The sequence below is a fragment of the Penicillium antarcticum genome, assembly GCF_028974205.1.
Source record: "Penicillium antarcticum strain IBT 31339 chromosome Unknown utg000005l_segment0_segment0, whole genome shotgun sequence".
In the NCBI taxonomy this organism is placed as follows: domain Eukaryota; kingdom Fungi; phylum Ascomycota; class Eurotiomycetes; order Eurotiales; family Aspergillaceae; genus Penicillium; species Penicillium antarcticum.
In genome coordinates this window covers 1,908,721-1,933,845 of record NW_026695303.1, presented here as the reverse complement: position 1 = coordinate 1,933,845, position 25,125 = coordinate 1,908,721, and the positions used below count along the sequence as shown (strand labels likewise).

General features: G+C 49.2%; 9 protein-coding genes across 9 annotated transcripts; 3 read left to right on the top strand and 6 right to left on the bottom strand.

The window, feature by feature from the left end:
* Window positions 1-4,810: 4,810 nt before the first annotated feature.
* On the top strand, window positions 4,811-4,990 carry N7508_005369 (uncharacterized protein; the record flags this gene model as incomplete). The annotated part of the gene is made up of 1 exon (XM_058463435.1): window positions 4,811-4,990. One exon carries the CDS (start codon window positions 4,811-4,813, stop codon window positions 4,988-4,990), a length of 180 nt encoding a protein of 59 aa, XP_058319913.1.
* A 1,868-nt stretch (window positions 4,991-6,858) lies between these two features.
* On the top strand, window positions 6,859-8,544 carry N7508_005368 (uncharacterized protein; the record flags this gene model as incomplete). The annotated part of the gene is made up of 1 exon (XM_058463434.1): window positions 6,859-8,544. The coding sequence occupies one exon, from the start codon at window positions 6,859-6,861 to the stop codon at window positions 8,542-8,544; it is 1,686 nt and encodes a 561-aa protein (XP_058319912.1).
* A 2,749-nt stretch (window positions 8,545-11,293) lies between these two features.
* N7508_005367 (Yae1 family protein) lies at window positions 11,294-12,154 on the bottom strand (the record flags this gene model as incomplete). Its single annotated transcript, XM_058463433.1, has 1 exon — window positions 11,294-12,154. One exon carries the CDS (start codon window positions 12,152-12,154, stop codon window positions 11,294-11,296), a length of 861 nt encoding a protein of 286 aa, XP_058319911.1.
* Window positions 12,155-14,411: 2,257 nt separating this feature from the next.
* Window positions 14,412-14,915, bottom strand: N7508_005366 (uncharacterized protein; the record flags this gene model as incomplete). Its single annotated transcript, XM_058463432.1, has 2 exons — window positions 14,412-14,741; window positions 14,814-14,915. 2 exons carry the CDS (start codon window positions 14,913-14,915, stop codon window positions 14,412-14,414), a joined length of 432 nt encoding a protein of 143 aa, XP_058319910.1.
* Window positions 14,916-16,436: 1,521 nt separating this feature from the next.
* Window positions 16,437-16,688, bottom strand: N7508_005365 (uncharacterized protein; the record flags this gene model as incomplete). The annotated part of the gene is made up of 1 exon (XM_058463431.1): window positions 16,437-16,688. One exon carries the CDS (start codon window positions 16,686-16,688, stop codon window positions 16,437-16,439), a length of 252 nt encoding a protein of 83 aa, XP_058319909.1.
* Window positions 16,689-17,483: 795 nt separating this feature from the next.
* Window positions 17,484-19,275, bottom strand: N7508_005364 (SD08430p; the record flags this gene model as incomplete). Its single annotated transcript, XM_058463430.1, has 2 exons — window positions 17,484-17,829; window positions 17,882-19,275. The coding sequence occupies 2 exons, from the start codon at window positions 19,273-19,275 to the stop codon at window positions 17,484-17,486; spliced, it is 1,740 nt and encodes a 579-aa protein (XP_058319908.1).
* A 580-nt stretch (window positions 19,276-19,855) lies between these two features.
* Window positions 19,856-20,900, top strand: N7508_005363 (uncharacterized protein; the record flags this gene model as incomplete). The annotated part of the gene is made up of 2 exons (XM_058463429.1): window positions 19,856-19,943; window positions 19,999-20,900. The coding sequence occupies 2 exons, from the start codon at window positions 19,856-19,858 to the stop codon at window positions 20,898-20,900; spliced, it is 990 nt and encodes a 329-aa protein (XP_058319907.1).
* Window positions 20,901-21,361: 461 nt separating this feature from the next.
* N7508_005362 (uncharacterized protein) lies at window positions 21,362-23,014 on the bottom strand (the record flags this gene model as incomplete). Its single annotated transcript, XM_058463428.1, has 1 exon — window positions 21,362-23,014. The coding sequence occupies one exon, from the start codon at window positions 23,012-23,014 to the stop codon at window positions 21,362-21,364; it is 1,653 nt and encodes a 550-aa protein (XP_058319906.1).
* A 516-nt stretch (window positions 23,015-23,530) lies between these two features.
* On the bottom strand, window positions 23,531-24,409 carry N7508_005361 (putative esterase/lipase; the record flags this gene model as incomplete). Its single annotated transcript, XM_058463427.1, has 1 exon — window positions 23,531-24,409. One exon carries the CDS (start codon window positions 24,407-24,409, stop codon window positions 23,531-23,533), a length of 879 nt encoding a protein of 292 aa, XP_058319905.1.
* Between the last annotated feature and the right edge of the window lie 716 nt (window positions 24,410-25,125).

The window sequence follows — 25,125 nt, the reverse complement described above, 5'->3', positions numbered from 1 at the left end:
GAAGACATGCACAAGATTGTGTTCATTTGAATTCCCCGCAATGACGTCGCTTCTCCGGTCTCTCAATGACAAAGCAGTTCCTGGATCAAAGTATAAGTCACATGTTCCTCTCCTAGATCTACTAGACTGCAACTGAATATGGTATCGGAGCTTGCTCAATAGCCCTTCGATCTTGGAGCGTGTTCGTCGGAAAAAGGACAGAAAAGGAAGCGATGACAGGCTTGTTTCTCTTCGTGCATATATCCAGAAACAAATCATGATTTCTTAGTCTGCTCATCACTCGATCAAGCGTATCCACCGGCTCGGAAGCCGTCCATTTGATCTCGGATGTATGGACGTACTCATAGCTCTTGCGTCTGCTAAAAGCATCAGGGGTAGGAGCCGGTTGTTCAGCCATAGTGAGGGTGTTGGAAATGAAAGATAACTTGACTGTCGAAATTAGTGTGCGTGTGTGTGTGAGAACGGAGACTTGCAGATGTTGTCTTGACTAGGAATTGATGTGATATCATATATAAAGGTGAAATTTTCATACTGGGAGATTCAAAGGAGATTATTGGAGACTGCTCATTTGAATACATCGAAGAAAATCATGTAGTAGGTAGGCCGAAGTCGTTCGTTTTGACATGCTTGATATAATTGCTTGTTGGACAGCCAAGTACCAACCCACTGCTTTCCTTCCTGGGGGTGCGAAAATACCAGTAGAAGAGGAATGTCCTGCTACTGTTGAACAAAATATAAGCTCACAATAGGCCAAAAACCCTCCAGCGGGTAGACTCAATCGCGTTGGCGCTGTCTAGTCTACGAGTACCGTCGTCCCAGCACTGCAACGGTGCGTAACTCAAGAACGCCTCGGCGCTTGTTACTCTTATTCGCTCGCCTCCACTGACACAACGTATAAAGTCATTTCCGACTTGATTATCCTTCGTTTGCCTGTTTCCGAACATAGCCATAGTAGCGTCACGTAGATGGGCTGCATAAAGTTCGGGAGTTATATCTCCAGAAAGGGTGCGAGGTATTCGGACAAGTGCTGCCTGATAGAGTGTATCACCCACAGAGAGGGCCGGAAAAGTGGCAGTCGAGCTCGACCTCCAGTTCGTGCCATAGCTGTTCGGAGACTTCTAAATCCTCTTAGACAAATTATGGTTCGATCAACCCCACCAGGCCTTGCTGGGGGTTGACAAGCCACACTTTGGATGGAAAATGAGGCTTATGAGGCGAAAAGAACGGTGGTCAATAGAAGGCCAGGCATGTGTAGAACAACTTCTTGTCGCAATCAAAAACAGGACAACTAAGAATGAGAAAATACTGCACAGATACGTAGACCTCAGCCAATCTACTTCAAAGGCCGTAAATGCCTGGGTAGAGCATTGTCAAATCATATTGCTACGATCGACCGGATGATCGACGGCTGTGCCGAACCCCTTTCTTGGCCTTTTTTAGGCTGCCTCGCCTGTCAAGGCCTACTATACTATAGAGCATACTATAAAGACAGTGGGAACTGTGATAAGACTACTGTACATTGGAAATAGCTTCAACACGCCTGGACCAGCGTAGGAATACGTTTTGATCTTAACGTGCAAATACCATGAGATGAGCCGATGCTTGTAGATTGAACCTTTGTGTGTATGATACCAAATTTGAGTGTCCTTCTCTACAATGATGCAGGATTTTCAAGATCTGAATGTTCAAATTCAATTCCAAAGACGCACGTAATAGTAACAAGAAACATCGCCCAGGTTGGAGGCTTGTAATTCGACGGATACGGCATATGAAATGAACCAGTGAGATGTAGCCAAGAAAACGCAAAAGGATTCCTCGAAAAACAAAGCATATCGCCAACAGCGAAAGCCATAAAGTGCTTATTGGATTGCACATGTGTCCGGGAGTATATATCTCTTAATACGTCCTGAACGTTCCACCATCTTGGTGTTGAGGTTAAGGTACGACCGAAGATTTGATATCATCAAGTTGAATAAATGTGTGATACTTGCCCCTTGATCAATCGAGAAAGTTGCATAGGAATGACAAATAGAAAAAATCCCCCTTCAGGGCTTGAGGACAGCCACGGCCATTTACTGGGACGCAAAGTGGGTTCAATTTACAGCTGAGCAGGATCGAACAAGAGCCGATGTCATATAGGATAGAAGTCAAGTGAAGTTTGGGCTCCCGCTTCATTTGCCTAACCGTCTTAGGGAAGGCGAAGTCTTTATTTTTTTTCTGGCGTCTACCATACAGTACGGAGCGATGTAGGTACAAGGCGCCTTTGAAATTTCAGCCTTACGAGGACTGTAGATGTTACTAAAACAAATGATTCGTTTCCCCTAAGACAACTAGGCAGGTGGAACGGGTGTCCGACTTCTGTACATTAAGTTTCACTAGACACTTAAACAAATGGACCAGATTGGAAACATTAGAATAATGCAGTACAGAAGACCAGACAACCTACCAGGGGGAGTACATATAGTCCAGGTTTTTTTTCTGGTGTGACAGCTCTATCTCACCGTTATGACTGTCACACCGCTGGAGATGAGTGTGGACCCGTAGACTAGACACTAAGCACTAGCACGCGCGGCGCATCGACCAATACTTATTAGTTCCCGGGTCCAGGCCATTACGGTAAGTGGCTGCCAGTTTCATCCTCTATAGTTGTGACAAATATACAGCGATGTATGTGGGGTGAGATACAAATATTGAATTCTCGGACTTCGTATTCATCAGATCTGTTCGGAAACTGCAGAGTGCGCTCAGTAGCGCTGCATCGCTGAATTCGTGTTTCTGGGGAATCTGAGCTTTTCCATACTAAGCAAGAGGTAGAGGTTGGAAAACCGAACCTCACCTGGTGCACCAAAGACACCGTCAGGTTGTTATCAACAGTTATCTCGATGGTATATCCGGCGAGAATGATGCTCAACTTGCAAGGCATCACCCTATCATGCGGCTGCACACCGGGTTGGTTATATGTGCGTGGTACAGGTATGCTTAGTAGATCTTCAGGCAAGAGTAAGCCTCAGTGGATTACCTGCTCTGTTGATGCACAGAGACGTGGCGTATTCTAACAAATGCAGACATTTCAGGGACCTCGTGGAGAAGAAGTTGAAGCAGTTCTGGTGAAGCACCCGATCACTGCAGATGCTGTAGTGACCGGCATTAAGCTCACCAGTGGGACCGACGGAGGGGCCCTGTGCATGTGCGATGTGGTGCGTTCAGTGGGAGCACCCCGAAAGCGCAATGCAAGTAATGTGTATGAGTCCACACAGCAGCGATTTGTAAGTTTTGCAGCTTAGGACGCAGGATTTTGCTTTGTGGAGAGTTTTCCAGGGCAGGTGAGCGCGAGCGTGCTGGCAGGAGAGTCAGCAGGCATGAACAACCGAAAATAATGCCTTGCAGAAGCTCTGAAGGAGTTGAAGGACCAATCATGAAATCCGGGCGTGTGTAAATGCGATTTTTCTCTTCGAGATAGAATTATTGTGCCGACTAGAGAGTTTGTCAGTCACGAAGTTGATTTTTCTAAATAATTGCATTGACTGAGGATTGGACGGAAAGAGGCCTTGCATTCGCTTTTGTGTGTAAATCAAAGAGAGCGCACGTGAACATGATGAAGACAAGTCCGCAGGTCTCACACAATCTTTCTGTAACGTGCTAATGACGACGCGTCGATCGACATTCCTCTTCGCCAGCCTACGAAAGTTCTATCTTTCAAAGACACAAGCATACTCAGCTGTCTTTTGGATAAAAGTGTTAAATTGAAGCTTTGCGGTTTACTAGTACTTATGCATGTATTTTTAAAGTTGCTACCGGCGTCGGATCAAGGGTGTCGACGGTATACTCTACACCGAAAGATGAGAAACATCCTCTATAACTCATAACGAAAAGTCAACTAGAACAGAGTCATCATGTACTTGTTACAGTTCTTTACTATTGCTATGAAGGCGCATAGGCGTCAAGGGGTACAAATCTGTTCCATCTAGTGAGTGAGATTGATAGATCATGGACCAAATCTGTTCATCGCACCAATAGGTAGGTAATATACGAAATGCTGGTTTAATAAACTAGATCTTTCATTTTTTTACCCAATTTCATTGCTCTAAATCTTAGGCGTTCAGTTGTGTATCAAATGGATAGTGGTGGATCGGCGATTATAGGTAATTTGGTGGTCAGATATATATATGAGAGCGCAGCTCCTTAATCTACTCAACATAACACCTGCACATTGACCACAATATGGTGGATCTTTATATTATTAAATACATTTGTATCCTTCCATTTCACTTCCTTGTGTGTTAGGTTTCCCACTTATATTTCAAGGCCAACCATATGAAGTCCTACAACGAATATCAAGCTGAAGAAGGAGGCTACGAGAATAGTACTAGACGAACATTGTGGCCAATATCACGATTTCCAGAAGAAAAAGCATCTCAGGTTCTGACTGTTTGGATGCAAGATGTTTTATTATAGATAACTTACAATAAGGAGTCTGAATTACACTGCTCAGTAGATGTCTCTTAGTGATCAGCCAATCACCAACCCGGAACAAGTGATTACTTTTTAGAACCCTCACATGACGTCAACAAACAAACCGAAATTCACTTCTGATCCCGAGCATCTTCAAGCGACAGTTAAGATTAGAGTAACCTAGGCAGCTCGAAGCTTCCCTGGATACAGACCCCAAGCCAGCAAAGCCAATTCCAAATCCCAAAGCGAGGAGAAAGGTCCTCGATACAACCTCATTTCACCGAGACACCCAACCCCGACAACCAGCAAAACAAACAACCACGAAGAGACAGCTACATTAGCAATCTCGACATACATCATGCAAACGCATAACAAGCCCCTGGGGAGTAGTGAGAGCGAAGAGGTCCAGACCCAAGCCGGAAGAACCTGCAAGGGTGCCAGTATCGGAAAATTAGACAGGGCCCCGGAAGAGCTCCAAGCCGCGGCGCTACGGATGCACGAAGCGAAACCCGGCAGAGTCTCGAAGACCCAGTATTGAGGTAGGTTTCAAGCATGCCTTGCAGGGCACAGCATGATCTCAGATCCGGGGCTTGGTGTTTTGGATCTGAAGTGTTTCACTGTTGGCCAATTAAGGAGGTCCCTTGCGAGAACTGGGGAGAAGACTTCCGGGGGAAGAAGGGTAGATCCCTTAGGGTAGGGATCGTAGGTGTCTCTGTTCTATTGTACTCTATTTCACGGGGGGATGAAGCCTAAGTTGTAGGGAGTGCGAGGGAGGTGATGGCCCTCGGTTGCTGGCCTTGACCCCTGTTCGTCCTCCTTGAAATTCTGGAGACCCTAGAGATTGATTCTGGGACCTCTGTGAGAGTTGAACTCGATAGACGGAAGCATGCATATAATCCGATGCTAGTTCACGGTGACCAATTTCGGTCGTTTACATAGTGTGCAGTGAGGAATGTGACGAGGATGGGAGGCGAGGGTGTTCTGCAGAGACTGCGTCCCCGGTGAGTTAATCGCAATGATATCGCGAACAGTGCATGAACCGCTAGAGAGTTCCTATGTTGTCGATCAGGGGTACTACTGGGGGGCTGCCGATATTTATACAGATGCATGAATAGCTGCACTGCGACGGCCATCTGTATAGCGGGATGCATGCAAGTCAAACTTTTTCAATGGAATGTGGGGTTTATTGATTGGACTGAAATAATGTCTCGAGTGTTTTGTTTTGATTAGCTGGAGTTGTCGGATTGAGATGCGATGGGTTTACAGCTCTGGAGTATAGATGGGAGCGTTATCCAATATTCAGACATGACACTTTCACACTTTGACAGAGGAGAAATCCGAATGGTTCGATCATAAAACTTAAGAAACAGAGTTCTTCCGATGGGCGAATAAAATTATAATGGACTGTTACAGCTGCACAGCATTTGTGATTTGTCAAGTGTCAATGTGCTCCTTGACGGGGTTGTCCGTCCCTTGGATTATGAAGGTTCTGGGGGATCTGACCCTTTACACCCTGGAAAATAGACATTCTAGTGAAGTCTAGAAGAATAACTTCAGGTCGCTACGACTAGAATAAGCCGACGGCATTCGAGCGGGTAACGTCAGGAAGACAGCCACACAGCCATGACGTAGGGGAATAAAACGAATGAAACGTTGAGGCTCGAATTTAACGTTGGTTGCTATGAATGAGACAGGAATGCACCGACGTGGATGGCGCAGTCGCAAAAGTCCCAAGTGACAGAGAAGACTTACAGATCGCGATCGGCATTAGTGGCTCCGGGCAGTGGCTGATATCTCACATTTCTCACTCCCAGCCTCGGACTTCTGTCTGCGCAGCTCTGCAGCTCTGCAGTGCATGAAGATGCTGGTAAGCGTGTCGAACTTTTGTCTGGCTGGACTTTTGCGTCCCACTCAGCTTGGAATTGGTTGATCAAAATGATGAACCTGAAGGCAACACGACAAGTCTAATCACAGTCGTACTGTGTCACTTTTCCCCTGGAGCGCATGGGCAACCCGAGCAAGCAGTGCACAGCACACAACACAGAGTACACAGACAGACAAGAGTCTACAACGTATGCTTCGGGATGTTCCTCACTAAAGCCCTACGGATCGAGTTCCGCGCGCCCTTGCTGGGGGGGTCCAATGGAGGTCCTTGCTGCAACCCCCTAGGGAAGGGGATGCAGGTCGGATAGGTCATGATCGTCTGTGCGGGTCTTTTGTTTACATGCATTGGCATGTCTAGCCACCGGGTCATTGTGCTAGGCCTGGGAGGTTATTTTTGGTCTATAAACATATCCCTCCCTGGTACACCCTTCTTCATTCTTCTCTCCACTCTTCCCTGTTCATTGTGCCTGGGTCCTAGAGATCCTTCACTCGTCTTTCACCTTGTTCTTTGTCGATCACCCCATGGCTCACAGAGATCTATACTGTCCAGGCGAGTTGGACGTGTTGCATAGTAACATATCAGAGACGACCATTTGCCTGCCATCACCGTCACCAAGGAAGCGAACTTCAACCTATTACCCCAGATCTGGCCTTAAGGTGTTGGAGGATTCAAACCTCGACCCATTCTACCTCGAACAATCACTGGCCGACACGCCATCTTGGGATTACACCTCGGAGATGCGCAATGATAGTTTTGAAGACAACAGCCACTACTATACATTGTCATTGACCCCAGGAAAGGACTTCCACAACTCATCAAATTACGGACCGGACCGCTCTACACTCGCCCAGGTCGAATTGGAGAACAGCCTGCGATTCCACCGATACACCCCCTCGACAGAGCGGAGTCCTCTGCATAGCAGCCAGGATTCATTCAGCTCCGTGCAGACAGACAGCACTATCCCAGACCTCACTCCCAGCAGCTCTTTCTCCTCCACATACTCTTCTCCCAGCTGCCCAGACGTCGTCCTCCAGGCGACAGAGCAGCTATACAAGCACGCACAGGAGGCTCACCTCGAGCCCCGGCGTCGCTTCTACCTCCCTGCCTCTACTCCCCCGAAATATTCTCTTCCTCCCCCTCCTCCCCCGCCGGTGGCTCCTCTGACCCCGGCGGATACTCGTCCTACTACTCCTTGCGAGCCGTCAAACGACTCCACCACCACCATCACCATGGGATACGAGGACATGACTGGAGCTGGGTCTATGTCGACCCGGTCACGCCGCAGAAAGGAACCTCCAACCCTTCCCAACTTGTCTCGTGGCACCAGCTCTCACAGCTCGCGCCGCAAGCAATCTAGCCCTGGAACACGCCCTCCTCTGGATCCATCTATGATCTCGCCTCCATGCTTGATCAACCCCGTCACAATGGAGCCTCATATGACGCACTTCGATCACCCCCTCTTCATCCCTGCCAATGACTGCCCTAGTCCTGTTCCTAGCCCAGTGGCTAGCTCCCCACCGATCTCCCGCCAATGGACAGCAACATCCATGGAACGCCCATCAACCTCCACAATGGATGCCTATTGTGAACAATCCGTATGGGAGTCGGACTCGGAAAGCGAGTCCGTCGGCCGGAAGTCAATCTCTCGCCGGCCAATTGACACTCTCCGCAAGGTTCGCAGCCGCGCGAAGCTCCGTGGTGCCAAGTCGCAGCCTCGTCTTCATCAGACCATGCTCGATGACCAGACAATGGAGCAATTCCCTTGCATGCCAGATGATATCCTCGCCGAGCACATCACCAACTCCTTCCGCAATGCCAGCATGGACCGACCTAGCACAAGCCGTGATGGCCTTCGTCCATCTGGACTTGCAACCCTGCGCTTAGTTGCCCCCTCTACTACCTCCCTCGTTAAGTCTCGATCCCGCAAGAATAGCAGCATCAACAGCTCGGACGTGGATCGTTCAGCTGCTGCTGCTTTCCAAGCACAGTTCCGCCGCCGCCAGCGTTCTGATACACCAGAGTGCTCCACCTCTTCACTTGGCAAGGAAGAAAAGGAGAAGTTGACATCGTTCTGCTTTGAGCAGCACCCTCAACCCACTATCCATGATGGTGCTCAGTCCCGTCCCTTCTTTCAGCGATTTATGGACTCACTCCGCTCCTTGAATTGCGGCAAGCCTACCAAAAAGACAAATGTCTCTGTCATCTAATGCTTCACACTCGGCGTTTCTGCTTCTAGATTCAACAATAACGGACGAACTCATTGCTACATTATCCCAGCTTTCTCAACGATCACTCCAACGATTTCTTACTGTCTCACGCTCAACGTGTTCCCACGATCACGAACACTTGCACTCTTTTATGCCACCAGAACACTCGCTTGGTTCGAGTGTACCGCACCCCGCGCACAATGAACTTAATGAATCTCCAGACCCGATTGTGGCTGGACTCCGACGCGCCTCAAGACGTTCTCTGCATGCGCACATCCGCGCTACGAAACGAACATGATATACCTGGTCAATGACCATGACTATTGACTTATGACTCGATACCCTCGGGCTCACTATCTTTAATTTTCCTTACTGTCTCATCTCGCATTCTTGTCTGTTTGACAGCGCTATAGCTGTGTTGTACTACCATGTCTTGTTTATTTTTTTTGCTTCTATCATGTCTTGCTCCATCCATGTCTGTTTGATTGATTTGATTCAATTCCTCTCACTTCAAGACAACGCTTTCTTTTTTTTTTTTTTTGGCAGTCTACGTGAACTATAATTCCGATCATAGAGGAACACGGCGCCCTGTATGGATTGTGGTCTCTGATTATCTGAGCCCAAATCGCAGTTCTTTTGGATTTCAAAACAAAAAATTGTTTCATTACTTGCACTACTTTTGGATAGACAAAAATGCATACATCATACATTACTTTCAAGCATGAATGATCCTTCGCTACTATGTTGTCAAGGGGATGGATGTCTTCTCCGGAATGTTCGATGGACTCCTCCAGACAACCTTCAGGTATCCTTCGATCCTACCGCAGCCTCCGTGAATATTAATAGTAACGTTAATTCCATGACGAATAACAGCATAGTTATGCCGTTATGTCTACTCTTTAAAAACTATCGAATATGTGTTCCCGGTCGCCCTTCCACCTACGTTATCCTGCATTGGGCGTGACTGGACTTCAATTCCAACAACCTTTCAACAGGAGGCAGAATATTCCCTACTCCTACTTTCTCTGAGATATACCAGAGACCCCACCTAGCCAGCGCGCACTTACAGTACTAACACCTAAAAAGGTAAAGGTACTGACTTCACTAGATGATCCCCCAAACCCACTAGACCCACAAGGATCACCACAATCTGCAGCTGTCGCGGAACTACTTAATGTACGCGACAAGGGTGTGATCCTGGATACTGGGTCTCCCAGAAAAAAAATGGCTACTAGTCTATCCTTACCTGTCAACTTCGATCCACTGCTATTCCAGTAGGATACCCCACTATGAAGGCCCAGAGCTCAGAGCCCAGATCGTGATCCGCGATCACGAAGTGCAGTGCTGACTCCGTCCTAATGCAGCGGAGACGCGGACTTGGATCTAGTCAGGGAGCTGGGGTGTTGTTAGATTGGCGTGTCGAGGGATGTTAGCGTTTGCGGAGATAGAACCCCATATAAACAACAGTAGCAGTGGTTGGCAATCGGCCACCCCGAGCTGTTGATCTTCATTGATGGTCTTCTGCCTCTACACCATTGCCACAAATTGGTTTTCAGCTGGGCAAAATCCAGCCCTCTCAGAGTGTACAGGTATACCGTTCTGTGCGGATGGAACGCATCATCCGCCATCCCTTGCTTCGGCCCCTCAACGTCCATCCGCGTACTTCTGAACTTCGGCTGAAAACACCCACAGACTTATTGTAGTTTGGATTTGGTGGAGAGGTTTGCATGAATAGTACCGTGCAGTCTTGTTTCCATGCTACCAAACGGGTTTCTCCCTGCGTTAATGTCATTTTGATATCACAATCGAGAAGTCGTCCGTCCCGATCGATTCGAACAAAAGGACAATGATCTTCGATCTTCTTGGTGCTCCTTTGACAGGTTACGCTAGACAGGGGTCTCGATTGCCCCGGCCAAACAACTCTTCATCCCTTTTGTCGGGACTCTATATCACAAGTAAGGTGTCCCGATCCACCGGATGCACTGTTTCCTCCCCCGAGGCGCACCTCGGGTTTCAGATAGATCGGAGTTTGCAGGGCTGTAAGGCTCTCGATCGGGTGTTTGGTGGGGATTCGTACTTTGTCTCGCTTTCTTTCGTTCTTTCCGTAATGCCTAGGCCTACGTAGCAAAAGTGACATATGATGAGTCGATTTTGCCTCGTGTTTGTCAATCAATTTCTTCTTCTTGCTGGTTGCCTTATGGCTGTGGTCCTATTTGCAAAGTCACAATCGTGATGTAGCCCAATTGCTTCCTGGACCTTTTTTTTCCCCCTCTCTCTCTAGAGTCTGGATAAATGTTTCAGCCCTCGCAGGAAAACAGATCTCGATCCTGATTATACCCCTGGCAACAACCGTTCCTACAGGAGTCTGCAGGAACATCATTGACTCCTAGAGTCAATGTCTCAGAGAAGCAAAACCGTTTAGTCCCAGACAACTCAGGACACACAGCCCGGACCGGGGCTCCGCTCCTCCGTCCGCATCCTTGCAGAACAGCGGGTATCCAATCCAGGTTTTTGGGACTTGCCTGGCCTAGGGGGAATCGTGCAGCGCGGGACGGCGGCGGAAGACCCGAGAGACAGACAGTTGATCCGTCGTGCAGAAATTTCCCAGAGCAAAACAAAGAACAAATCTTTCCTCTCTTCGTCGTGAGACTTTATTGTGTAGATCGCCGACCAAAACACGGCTCGTCGCATCCATGACAAAGACATTGACCCAGGCCGTGTCTTGGTCGGTGCATGTCTGGGAACAGCTTCAACTCTGCTCCACAGCCAGCGCGGCACTGGCACCTGCACCGGAGGCCGACTCCGAGCCCGCGCTCTGGCCCCTGTTCTCCTGCTCTTTCTCCTTCTCCCTCATCTCCAAGGCTTCCATATTCTCTTCCCACCGCGGAACAGCAACCCTCTCCTCCCACTTGGAAATAACCACATCCCCCTTCCTCGCCAGCTGTGCCTCAGCAGACTCCCCTTCCTTACTCCTACTCTCGGGAACCACCTCCGCAGGCACAGCAGCACCCCCTTCACCCCCACCAGCGAAAACAGCCTGCACATCCAACTCCTTCAACGCAGCCTGGTAAAGCGCGCGAACCTGCTCCCTCTTCTGTCGGCGCAGGTCCGCCCCCTCATCCACATTCGTTTTTCCCTTCTCCTCCCGCGTAGATAGAGCAGCACCACCCCGCACCACCGGCTTCTTGACCACACCCGGCCCACTGCGCTCCTCAAAACCACGTAGTAATCCTTCCAGAATTCCAAGAATGGTCCCAGCCCTCATACCCATCTGCGCGCCGACCGGGAACCCCGCATCGAAGCCGTCTTGGACATGTTGGCCCTTTGCCATTGAGACGCCATCGCGGTAGCCGGCTGTGACGTGTTGGCGGCGTAGAGAGGGCAGGTCGGATGGCTCGTGTGTAGATCTTGAGGCCTGGCCTGAGGTAGTGGTTTCTTCTGCTGCGCGGTGTGGCGCGTGTAGCTCCCTTTCGCCGCGTGGTGGGGAGGAGCCGAAAATGTCGTCTAGCGAGTTGTCGGCTGCATTGTCGGCCTGTGTTGAGGTCATTGTTGTTGCTGGGGAGGGAGACGCGGATTGAGCGGAGCTTGAGTCTGTGTGAGTTTGGCTCATTACGGAGCGTTGTGTGGCTGTTGATTCGAGTTGAAGTGGTGAACTCATTGACTTGAAGAAAAATTGATAAGCGGGGCGTTCCCCACACTTCCGCCCTACCGTATACTTCCTTTGTTTTTTTTTTGTGTTTTTTTTTTGGCTCTCTTTCTATGTATTCGCGTTTTTGTTTAATTATTGATTGGCGTGGTATGTATGGCTCTGGGACCTTTTTGGAAGAGCTAAGAAAGCTATTATCGTAATATGAAATGTACCATTTTGTGCTATTGTTTTGCCTTACCTTGGTCTGTCTTTTTTCACCTCTTTTTCACCCATTTTTGAGTACTTCCGGTCAATTATCTAAATCTTACTCCGTGTGAAAGTTAGGATATGAAGGAGCTGTTACAGGAGGGAGGGTTGATACTGCAATGGCTAAACGGACTATGTGCAGTGCATGCATATTTTCCGGGAATCTGAAAACCGGGTCTGCATCGGTTCAGTTGATGGGGAACTACAGAAGCAGCGCTCACAGAAATGGCAGGAGAGGCAAATACAAGGGTATCAGGCCAAATGACACAAAAAGAAACAAAAGCAAACGTAGATACCGATGACCAAATGGGTAGGCATTGATAATTTTTATATGGAAACCCTGCAACTTCTTTTCCCATGATGTTTCTCTAGCATCCCTGTCTACACCTTTTCACACTATCATCACCAACCATGGAGTATTTATTTGGTACTTTTTGCTGTGTCCAAGAAGGCCTTGAGCACCTCGCCCATCTTCCAGCTTTGTTTAAATCTCTCGGAAAATGACCCGTCCAAAGCCAGCCGCGAAGATCGGATTCGATTTCCTGGCTTTCCACCTTCTGCCAAAGCAGAAAATAACGCCCGTTTCAGCAACCTGTCAAATAGTTAGCTCATCAAGCGAGCCATCGAGTCACCAAAAGAGCTCAGCGAAAAGGCGATTTGTCTAATCTGAGGTCGTTACTGGGTGGACGCTATGGAGTGCCACATAGATGGCGCATACTATGATGCGTTAGAGGTCCTGGCTGATATCTCTGATGTCTATTGCATTGAGTTAGTTGATCGTATGGCGCGCTTCCAAGAGCGCCTTTATGAAGAGAATGAAGGCAAAGCAATCCAGAATGTAACAGAAGAGGGTTCTCACAGAATAAAAGAGGAAAGACAAGCTCGAATCCAAGAAAACCTGGACGCTGGAAATTGGATTGTCATGTGTGGCCACCTAAGATCAGTGGTGATGAGAGATTTCCAGTGATTCTCAACCAGTTTCAGCAGACATTCATGCTCTACCAAACTACGGGCGTTATGTCTGATGAGCTTCTTCCAAACGGGTCCATATATGTGAATCATCCAATTCGGAGGCTCGCTGTCAAATTGTGAAGGTTGAATTCTGCACAACGATAGATCACGACATTCAAGTGTGAATGTGATAGTGATTCAATCGCTATTATATACAACTGGACCGCTTCTAGAGAGTCTGGGATAACCACAATACAACCCAATCGCCTCCAAGATACATGCCCATACCAACCTGACCGAAATCAAGGAAGCTTCCGAGCTGCTCTGGCGAAATGGACAGACATTCCATCTCAAGGACAAAGCTGCACGAAGCCCGGATGTGGATGTACCTTCAAGGTTGATGCCCAGCAAGGTGACTGTATCAAATCCTCTGGGACTGTGGCCTACTTTGAGATCCAGGATAATTGGAAGAAATAGAAGATCAAGGCTACCTACGACTTTGAAGCTGCCGTCAACCGTTGTCAACCACAGCCACCGCCGCGGCCAGAAACAGCGAGTGATACCATCCACAGAAAGTGCTGAGCAGATGGAGAGTCTGGGTTCAAGAATTGTTATACAAACACAGATACGCATGCACTCTTTCTACATTCATTTTTCATCATCTTCACATATAATGACACAGTCTGATCAATGTTAGCCTAACTCATGGCGAGTAACTACAACCCACATATCTTTCTTACGCTGCTCCCTTTATATGATCTAGACAATCAACCCGAAGCACTCGGATATGCGCAGAAAGGAAACGAGAAAACAAGGGATCCCAAAGCGAGGCAAAGAAATCATTCATAAAGCAGTACACTTGCCTCAAAGTTTTTGCGTGGAAACTGTACATTGTTTCATAACACCGTATACACATTCAGGATCCTTACTATATTTACCAAGGGAATATAGATATATACAATCACCTTAATTACCAGATCCATAGATCTACAACAGCCAGCGTGATTGTCAATTCAATTCCTCACACACAGTCATCCCCATGCTCAACAACAGACCATCCCAAGAAACCATTGTACAGATAGCAAACATCCCAACCAGAGGTAATAGTTCCAAGGAAAGCATCATCCCCACCCGAGCAGTCAGCAGTGCTAAACATGCAAATATCCTGCTGGTCCGAAGGCGCAGGGCTCTTCCAGGAGATACTCTTGAGGTTGGTCGCGTTGAACGAATCCGTATCAAGCGCCTGACAAGAGCGGGGACTCGCGCCGTAACGGTGGTAAATCGAATAGTCCAAATTCGACTCGTCAGGGTTGCAAGTTGGGGGTGCTACGCTCAAGAAGCGGAGGTCCCACTATGAAACATTAGCGGTTTGATTAGGGCTGGGTTGGTTTCGGGTGGCGAAAAGAACGGGGGTTGATCGTACGCTTCTATAGGCGAGGATTGCTCGAGTTTGCAGGCTGGGCAGGGCAGCGACTGTGCAGGAAAAGACGCTGACGAGCGTCAGGTATAAAATAGGGAAATTCATTATGTATGGGTATAAAACGATTGTGGTGGGTGGTTCGTCCGATAGAAGAATTAAGAATAAAATTTAGGAACTGAGAGAGTGCGATCGAAAGATGGGAATGGATTCTTCTTATAGCCCCAGTTCCCAGTCCTGGACTATTTTAATCCAAATCTGCTGCAGAGCGGAGTCTCCCCAATCATAGCTCCAATGCTCTCATTTTCCAGCTGAAAAGACAGCTGAAAGAAGCTAAAGCAGTCTCTTGCATACTGTCTTGGCGTCGGGGAAAAAGCTATACTTAGCCCGCTATTGGGTGGGCGCGATCGTGTCGAGACCCTCAGGGTCTTCTCGGCGCGCCTCGTCCGGTAGAACATCTCGGGGGAGGGGATGTGAAGAAGACTTCTGGACTATTTCGTTTGCTTATTGGGTGGATGTACGAGTGGTGTTTTGCCGATTCAGGAACATGACGAATAGGCGCCTGTTGGGTTCAGGGGGACGTGTCTTACGTGCAGCTTGCAGCGTAGACACGAGTTTTCTGGTATTTTGCGTTGTCACACGGCTTCGGTTTGGGCACTGGAGGCTGCATTTGTATACAATCTGTATACTGTACTTGATCGCATTGAGTGTTGGCTTCGGTTGTTCATTCCATTTTCATCTTTATGGCTTGGGGGCTTTCAATACAATCATATGACGTCGAAGGTGACCGTAACATTTGAAATCTGCATTGATGGCTTGATTTCTTGGCTTCAAATCCGGTTGGGAGTTCGAGGCATGTCTATCGTCAGTTTTGAGGTTTAGTAGCAATGTAGCGCAGGGTCTATTGCTCTCGATGCTGACCCTTGAATGGTGAGTCTTTTGAGTAGGCTTAAATTTGCACGTATCTGACAAGCCATATAGACATACCATGCCTCCTGCCCCCGCATGTTATCACCATTGCAGAAGCGAAACTGTTTAGCGTATCAACTTGAATGAGGAGGATGAGCTGCTTGCAACCGAATTAAAAACCCCCATTGCAGATTGCATGACATAGAATTTTATCTTCTTGTCTCATGTTCTCACAGATCAGTATCTGTATGCACCGGGGGTTCCTCATGAGGCTTTCCTATCTAACTTGCCTGTAGCTTTCATGGGCCTACTTGACACTCTGGAATGCCTAGGCATTCTCAACTCGAGTTTGAATTCCCGATGGCTTCCTCCTTCCTCGATATTCAACACATAGAAAAGCTTATGACAATATACCCTTCGGAGATTGTCTAGAACTCTACTCGAGTTGAACCCAAGTTACAAGCTCTGGTACGATTCACATGCGTCAGGAGATAATGACGGAACCCCCCTCCCTCCCCCCAATGCGCAATCGATTGTCTGGCTCACGGCCACGGCGTAAGTATAATACAGAGAGGAAGATGCAAGTCTGTTTCAATGGCTTGTTAGACATGCCAAGGCCGTCGGAGACTGTATGTTACTAACCAACAAGCCACTGAAGTGGTGAGTGATTCGTCCATCACTGCAAGGACCGTCCGGTACGAATTCTGCCCGGCGCCGCAATCAGTGCTCAAGGCCAGTATCGAGGTCAGTGTTGACATTTGCATGGACATTTCCCCGAGGACGCATAACCCGATTAACTCTCCGTGGACCAAGGCGTAGGTAGTGTGAACGGCGAAGCATCAGCCGTTGAGTATCACGAGCGACAGAGAAGACTATCAACGGTGTTGGTTGAAAGTACTCATCTTCGTCAGGTATGGCGGAGCCAGGGCAGCCGTCGCGGAGACTGGGGGATGGGGGAGGCCCTTCAGGCATCATTGAAGAGTCGACATGCTTTTGCTAGACATGCCTCGAGGCAGAGGTCTTCCCGCTCGTCGAAGAGATCGGGGGTATTGAACCTTCCGATAGAGAAAAAAACTAGAAAGATCAACCAGGGACCGAGTCATGGGGTAGGGCAGACAATACAGTGTGATCCTGGGAATGAGTATGTATGCCCTTCCATATGCTCTTGATATGGGTGCGAAGAGGGAAAGGAAAGGAAAGGAAAGGAAAGGAAAGGAAAGAAAAGGAAAGAAAAAGAAAGAAAAAGAAAGAGAAGATGACCATTTATAGAAGTATCCGATAGGGTTAAGCTGGGCTGAATGACCAGAAGGTGATGGAGGGAGAGAAGAAATGAATTCTCTATGAAAGGAAACAGCCTAGATAGGTCCTAGTAAACGGCAGGTGAACAGCAAGCAAATAGGGAAGGCTTGAAGCCTCAGACATGCACAAATTTCCCGACAGAAGGTATACTGGACGGTTGTTGGTGAAAGACAATGAACTCGATGATGGGATAATATTGTTGCGATGGCAATGACTCGATTTCGATGAGTGTGCATGAGCGTATCAAAATCAGCTCAAGACAAGAGGGCCTGAGGAAATCTGCAAAAGCAAGTCAAAGCGGGACCTACAAGCTCTAGAAGAGCAGATAACCAAGTAGAACCCCTGTAAAAGCGAGCGGCATGTCTAAATCATTTATTCAATCTATAGAACATCACAGGAGACGAGTGTATTCGAGTGGGAGTATATAGCCACCAACACCCAGAATCACGACATGAAACAAAAAGACATTTACTCCCGGCCTACGCCAGGAGTCAGACGCCACGCGCGTAGAGGCAAAGCTTGCAATTTTCTAGCGGCAGGTTGGATGAACATTACAAATGTCACTGCGCCAATGAGAACACAAATCATGTTGGTCATGTAGTAGCCGTCGCGGTCGACTTGGCAGGTACCGCCGCCAGCGAGACAGCGGTTCTTCTCTGGCTCGAGGGCGCAGGAGAAGGCTGTTGTGATGAGGTCGCCGTTTAGGGTTTCGGCGGCTGGGGCGGTGGTTGGTGGGAGACAGGTTGCTTCTGTGAAAAAGTCTACTAGTTTTAGAACGAAGATTCGGGGGAATGTTCCGCCCAGGTTGCAGACACTGATATTTATGTTAGTAACTATACGTGCGGCAAAGGTTCATGTGGACTTACGTTGCCAGGAGAGTCATGTATGTCCCACCAATGGCTGGGTCCGCAATGCGAGCGTGGAAGGCCGAGATGGCGACGAACATGACTGTATTCATGAAGGTTGATAGGACGTGCTCGCCGATTACGGTCAGCATGTACCACATGGGTACTTCGGGGGCGCTGGGATAGATCATGACAGTCAACTGGGCCAACACAGCAGCTGCCAGTCGGCCAACAAAGGCCCAGCCCCAGAGGCGCATAGCACCGTAGTTGGTTGACCACTGACCCGCGTAGTAGCCCAGCATAATCTCAAAGGGGAAGTCAATTAGCACCACCAAGGCCATGTTATCCTGTCCGAAGCCCTTATCGAGGAGCTTCAAGCTAGTCACGCCGTCATTGGCTTGGAAGCCGATCTTGGCAATCAAGTGGATGAGAATGATAGTCTGAATGTTCTTCAGCTTCAGAACACTCCACATGCTCTTGTACACATCCATGATGCTATCACGCTCCTTGGTATGATCCTCCTTTTTGAGCAAGGCCAGACCCAATGTCACAATCAGGTATGACCAGCCCCAGAATGCGAGATAGGTGCCGAGGGAGAGTAGGCCGCCCTCGCCGGGGATGGCCCGGAACCACCGATTGGCAAAGTCCTTCGAGTTGAATGCCAAGAATACAGTGTAAGACAGGAAGTGGCCCGCAGTCAGTCCGACTGTCTGGGCGGTCGAGGCGTACGAGATATTGGGTGGGGACATGAGCGTGATGGCCCACCCGTCCACGGCAATGTCCTGAGTCGCGCAGAACAGCACCAGCATGAACCACCAGTAGGTGAACTTCCATACACCCGCACCCCCATTGGCTCCGGCCTGGACCATCATTTCTTCAATGTGCCCACCCAAGTAGATCATCGCGAGACCGGCAATGACCTGCACTGGTGTGATCCAGCTCTTACGACGTCCAAAGCGTGTACTCCAGACTGCATCGACAATCGGACTCCAAAAGAGCTTGAGGGAATAGGGGTATGAGGCGAGTGAGAATACACCAATCTGGCCGTATGAGAGGTACGGCTTGAGCAGGAATGGCACGGAACCTGTGGCCAGGCCCATGGGCACTCCCTGGAGGAAATAGAGCAGAACGAGTAGGAGGAAATTCCGGCGATCACTCGCAGGCAGGTTGTGGAAGGCTGTGTTTGCCATGACAGGCGTTTGTGGGATGACGGAAGGCTCATTATCGAGGGAGAAGCTGGGTCGCGACATGAGAGTGGCTGTTCGATCGGCGGAGGACTCGGAGGAGGGCGTGTCCCGCCTGCGCATTTCGATGTTGTTATTCATCTTTCCATTCGCATGGCCGTTCGATCCCGTCGCTAGTTTTAGGCTGGGTTTGGAGCGGCGTTTGGAGAGGCTCGCGTTCTTGCGTGTCATTGAAGTATAGTGTCGAGTTGGTCGAGTTGGGGTCCGCGTGAGGACAGAAGTTGGATGGTTAAAAGTGAAAGAAGGAAGTGGGAATGCCCAAGAAGCCCAAGTTGGATTAATAAAAGAGTGAATGCATGAGCGTGGAAGGAATGGGGGAGTTGAACCTTGGAAGTTTGCAAACTGGCCTCTTGGCTGTCAAGTGGATTTGTAAATCCGGGGCAGTGCAGGGTCTCTATCAGATAGAACAAGTTCTTATAAGTTAACTTCCAACTTATGTCTATGTTGTACACTCTTTATATCGACATCAATGAATGTTATCTAAGTATTCTATAGCTTATAAATCGACCTGTCTCCCTTGCCGAATAATAACTATACCCAAAGTGCCACTTTGGCCACATGAACACAGCTCAAGACTAACATTATTAATCAGACACCCAACTAAAACGGCAGATCAATATCATTTTGCCTTTGTTTGACTCCAAAGGCCAAGCTTCTGCACGGTCGCGTCAAACATCACGTGCCCCAAAACAAACATCCGAGTTTCATCATCGTCATCTCAGGCGCCAACCCTGACCAAATCACCTCCAAAATGACCACGAAAAACCCCAACAAACACAGAACCCCAGACTCCCAAGAAGAAGAACTAGGCACATCAATATCCTCCATCCGCGCAGAAAGTAATAACCTCACCCCCAAATCACCCCAAGCCCTCCAGCACTAACAACGCCCCAGTCCAAACCCTCCAAAAACGCAAACGCCTCCTAACATCCAGCCTCCTAACGACAAACCAAATCCAATCTCTCCTCACAACCCCACCAAAAGAAGCAACAAATACCCTCGAAACCCTTTCCCCACTAGTCCAAGCCGCAGGCAAACACAACACCTCAAATCACCATCGCATAGCATTCGGCGCAACAACCTTCCCCTTCAAAGACCCCTCACCAACAGCAAACTCTCAAACCAAAAACCTCCTCGGCGTCCGCATAGATGTCTGCGCCCGGAACGGTCGATTCGCAAAACCATACTACATCCTCCTTCGCTCGGAACGGAGCCATGTCGCCGGCAAGGAGAGTACGCGCAGATTAAGGGTTCACCGGCATACAATCCCATCATTTATATCCGTCGCGAAGCTCGAGGCTGTTTACCTACCGCGCGCTAGGGGGAGTACTCATCAGGACGAAGAAGAAGGGGATACATCCTCCGAAGACTCGCCAAGCAAAAAGCAACCATCAACGCGCAAACAGGATCTATCTGCCTTCGTGCGCGAATTGCGGCGTGAATTGGTTGCTTGGCATATGCGCGTCGATGCAATTGACCTTTTGCGCGAGTGGGTCGGGCTGGTTGATTCTGAGGGGAGGGTTATACCGTCTGAGGATGTATCGCCTGATCCGAGTACGGGGATTGTGGGGTTAGCGGGTGTATCGCTTGAAGCGCGATATGTGCGTGTTGAGTGGGAGGATGGGCGGGTTGGACGATTTAAGTTGTCTAATTGTGGGGTTGTGGAGAGGGCTGTTGTCATTGGGGATTCTGGGAGGGATAAAGGGACTGAGGATTTGATTACTGGTGGTGGGGGGCGGGTTGAGGCGGTCCTTGAGAGGCTGAGGGTTAGGTCTGGGGTTGGGTCGCCTTCTTGATTTGGAATTGATATGGATACGGTGGGAGAGGGTTTCGACTTGTGATTTGATTTGTTGTTTTAGCGTGAGAAACTGAGATACCCCCAATACCGACTGTTCTCTGTTATAACCTTGGAAAAGAGCAAAGTACTTGTAAGCAAGAACGCAAATCCAATTGGTATATCTATTCAATGATTCCACCTAGTGCTATGCAACCAAAGACAAGCGCCGCAATCCATATGTAGTGCTCAAATTGTATATCCAAAGTGAAAGACAGATGTCCAACATCATTACAAGAAGGGTAAGGGCATAGCCAAGGCAGAGAAATAGAGCAAGGCTAGGATGCCATGTCTGCCAAGGGTCAGACATTGAACATCGAGACCAGAATAAGAGTATTAAAAAGGGGTATTAGCGATAGATGTCGTGTCATCGTGGGCTCCAAGTTTGAAGGCTCAAGATCTAAGATTCAGGCTCAAAGCAAGTTAGGGCGCCACGCCATCCTGAGGATGGATTGTGTCCGGAGTACTCGATGCTCCCAGAGGCGAGGATTCCGGGACGGTGATTGTAACGGGGGTATCGATGTCAGAGGTAGCGTTTGTGAATGAGATAGGCGGCAGGGGGCCATATAGTTGGCCATGTCGCACTTCGAGGGTTTGGCGCAGGATGGCTTCTTCCAAATGCCAGCGGTCACGCAGCGCAGTCTTCTTTGAGTCCAGGATTTGGTTGAGGGATGCCTCTTCGGCTTGTTGCTCTTGTTGGATGGTGGTGATATCCTGCTTGTGTTGCTTGCACATTGTGTTCAGTTCCTTTTCTAGGCGCGCCATTGTTTCTTGGAGCTTGACATCTTGGCGGTCTCGGAGGACTTTGATGCGGGCGTCGTGGAGCTGGTCCATGGACTCGTGATCGTGGTATTGCTGTTCTAGCTGTTCCATGTGCTGCCGAGTGAACTGGCGGGCAGGTGGAGTCGAAGCGGAATCTGAAAATGACCCTGATGACCGTCCGCCTGTTGTTGCTGTTATGGAGGGAGAGGGTGGTGGGCTGGCGTTGCGGAAATAGCCCTCCATATGCTTGATGCGGGTAGCCGAATTCATCTTCGCACGGTCGAACTCGCGTTGCTGTTCGATTTCGACTGCGAGTTGTCGCTCTTCCAGTCTAATTGTGTCATCGATGTTCTTTTCGCGTTTCTCCTCCTCCCGGCGCTCATTATCGGACCGCTTTTCAGATACAGCATCCTGGTGCCGGCGCCGGAGGCTGTTCAAGGCGGTCTCTTGGAAAGCAAGGTGACGATTTTTCTCCATTTCATGCTTCTTGTGCAACTCACTCAGCTCGGGGTCATCCAAGCTTCGCTGCAAGGCTTCTTTGTTAAACAGCGGAATTCTCAGCCGAGGAAGAGCGGCTTCGGTGGTCCTTTTGGGAGGACGAGGAATGGCCGGAGGGATGGGGCCATCATCAGGTGCGCTAGATTCAGGCGTAGACTCGAGGTAGACATGATCCATGCCTTTGTCGCCCTTGGGAATGGCGAGTTGCGAATCAGGAGACATGACGAGCGGCGGGGAAGGGCGCTTCTTGCGAAACTGAATCCGTCCAATGGCAGACTTCAAGCTGCTGCGCCGCTTCTCCTTCTTATCGGCAGATGCGACACTCAGCATAGAATGACGGTGGGATTTCCCCTCAAAAGGATCAATGTATCCATGGCCAGCAAGTCCCGTCCTCCCCTCACTCGAACAAAATGAAGTTGGCCGGGTAGATAGCGACGCCAGCGATCGCGTACTGCCAGGCTTGAAATTCTCGGAAGCAATTGTAATCTCGGACAACGACAAAGCAACCTGATCCAGCGCCGAGGTTGACGGAGAACCGGGTTCATGCGACGGGGTAACGGAGCCATCGTAGACAGAGATGCGATCGGTCGACGAGCCTGACGAGAGAACAGGCGAAGAGAGCTCAAGTAAACCCGATGCAATCGAGGCAGACAACGGCGCTGTTGCTTCCGTTTCTGGAATCTTCACGCCCAGTTGTCGGGCTTCGTCGGCCAGCTGTTGCGCCCGCGCTTGTTCGGCTTCTGGTGAAGAGAGGTGGAGTACATCCTGGCGATATTGAGCCTCGTCGAAAATAGACCCGTTGGACTCCATGGCCATTATGTACAGGGGTATGGGGCGCCGAGCCAGCGCGCATAAGCTGGGTGCACGGTACCGATAAAAGGAGAGTGGACTCGCCCACGGCACTAGTAGTACGGTGGACGAGGGGGGTTCAATGACGGCATCAGCCTGGTAAAGTTCAGGAGGGGTGCTCTGTAAGGACAGGAAGGAGGTAAAAGGTCAAAGCGAAATAACAGGAAAGGGGAAGATGATACGGGTTTTTTTAATATCAAAGACCCACGCCTGACGCAATCTCTTTCATGGCTACTACTTTATACGGTGAACGGGGTATAGAGAACTGTCAAGTATAAACTTCTTAGCTAGTAACTAGTCAGAGCTACCTATACCTGTCACAAAAGCCCAGTACTTAACTCTTATCACCCCTCTTATACAAACGTACCAGTTAGGAAATTAGGGCTTAGGGCTTGACGTAGTGCCGCGGTCCCGGCGGAACGCCACGGGAGATATTTGGGTCAGGCCAGGAACCTATGATCGCTTTACGGAGTAGCTATTCAGCTATTCGGTGTTTAGCATGTCAACTGCCAACTTGTAGGCTAGCTCTTTGGCTGCATGTCGTGGGGTTCCCGCCCTCGTGCGCTTGTCCCACGCATGAGTACAGTCCGCCATGCGTTGGCTGACCACATGCCGCCCGGGCGACTCCTCGATCTTCTGAGCCAACTTCTCTGCTTCGAGAGCAAGAGAGTCCATATCTGCAGTGATCATGAGGAGGCGCTGTGGGAACTGATCTGCCCGTGCGAACAGCGGTGAGATGCGCGGGTCTCGCCTATCAAAGGTAGAGGGGATATAACAGCGGTTGAATAGGCGCCCGATGAAGACTGGGATCGCCCGGCCCTTATCGACTGGAGTAGACTTTTTGCTGCCATCTGTGCTCAGATCGGTCACGGGATAATATGCCAATAGCGAGTGGAAAGTGTCGGTGGGGAAGAGGTTGGCCGCGGCGGCTAGCGCGAGGTTACCTCCAGCGCTGAAGCCTGAGAGGGACACGTGGGTGAGATCAAATTCATTTGGGCGTGCCAGCACGTATTTGATGGCATCTTCAACGTCGTTCAGTGCTGCGGGGAAGGGGTGTTCTGGCGCTAGGCGATATGCGCAGTCGAGGACTGCATATTTGGTCTCGCGACTGACTTGTCGGCAGAACTCGTCATCGCTGCCATGGTGTGGTAGTAGAAACCCACTGCCGTGCCAGTTGAGGAGCACGGGTGATGGTCCGGTGCTGGAAGAGCGATACACATGAACTCTGATTGAGCGGCCAGCATCGCGGGACTTGATCTGGCGCACTTCATCCGGTGTAGCATGTACGCGAGCTACGAGCCCGACGAGGAATCGGAGAATGACTGCCAGGCATTTATCTCGCCAATACGATAAGATAGACATTGTTGGGAGGTTGTCGAAGATGAGATGTAGCCGAGGCTCCGGAGCTGGTTAAGAATGCTACTAACATGCTTATCTCCGCTTTTGATGACCTCTTACTCTGCTTCATACATGTAAATCTCAAAGAAATCGCTTCTTGCATGTCCTCCTTGAAAATTCTTGGGTTAAATCACAATATTTAGTCTCAGCTCGTCTAATCTTTGGTCTGACAGGACATATCTTCCAAGAGTTCGAGCTATATACTGAGCCCCGTCAGACAAAATATTTCCTGTGTATTTTGCCTGTCGGTACAGAAGATTGTTGAAGTGACAACTACAATAAAACTAAAAGGTCAATAGAATATGAGACGTACAACGAGAGTCATAAATGTGTACACGGTGCTAAAAAACAGTAGACAGTATCTTACAGAACCTCGAAGCGTACCTTTTTATGGACTTGTTATACCTCATGTTGGTCTCTCAAAATGTGGCTATAACGGATTGAATACATAATCAAATCAATCAATATTGTAGCCCCTGATTATCTCTTCACCTTTCAATGCTCTAGACATAGATATGGTGTGTGTGGGTATATGTGATTTTATTGTGGAATTAGCCCCATCCGTGCTGCTTTTGGCGTTGATCTCCACCATGGTGAAATCTCCACGCAGAGCCTCAATATATGCCACGCACCATCTCCGCCAATAAAACCAGCTCATTGTGACGCCTCCTCTCGACATC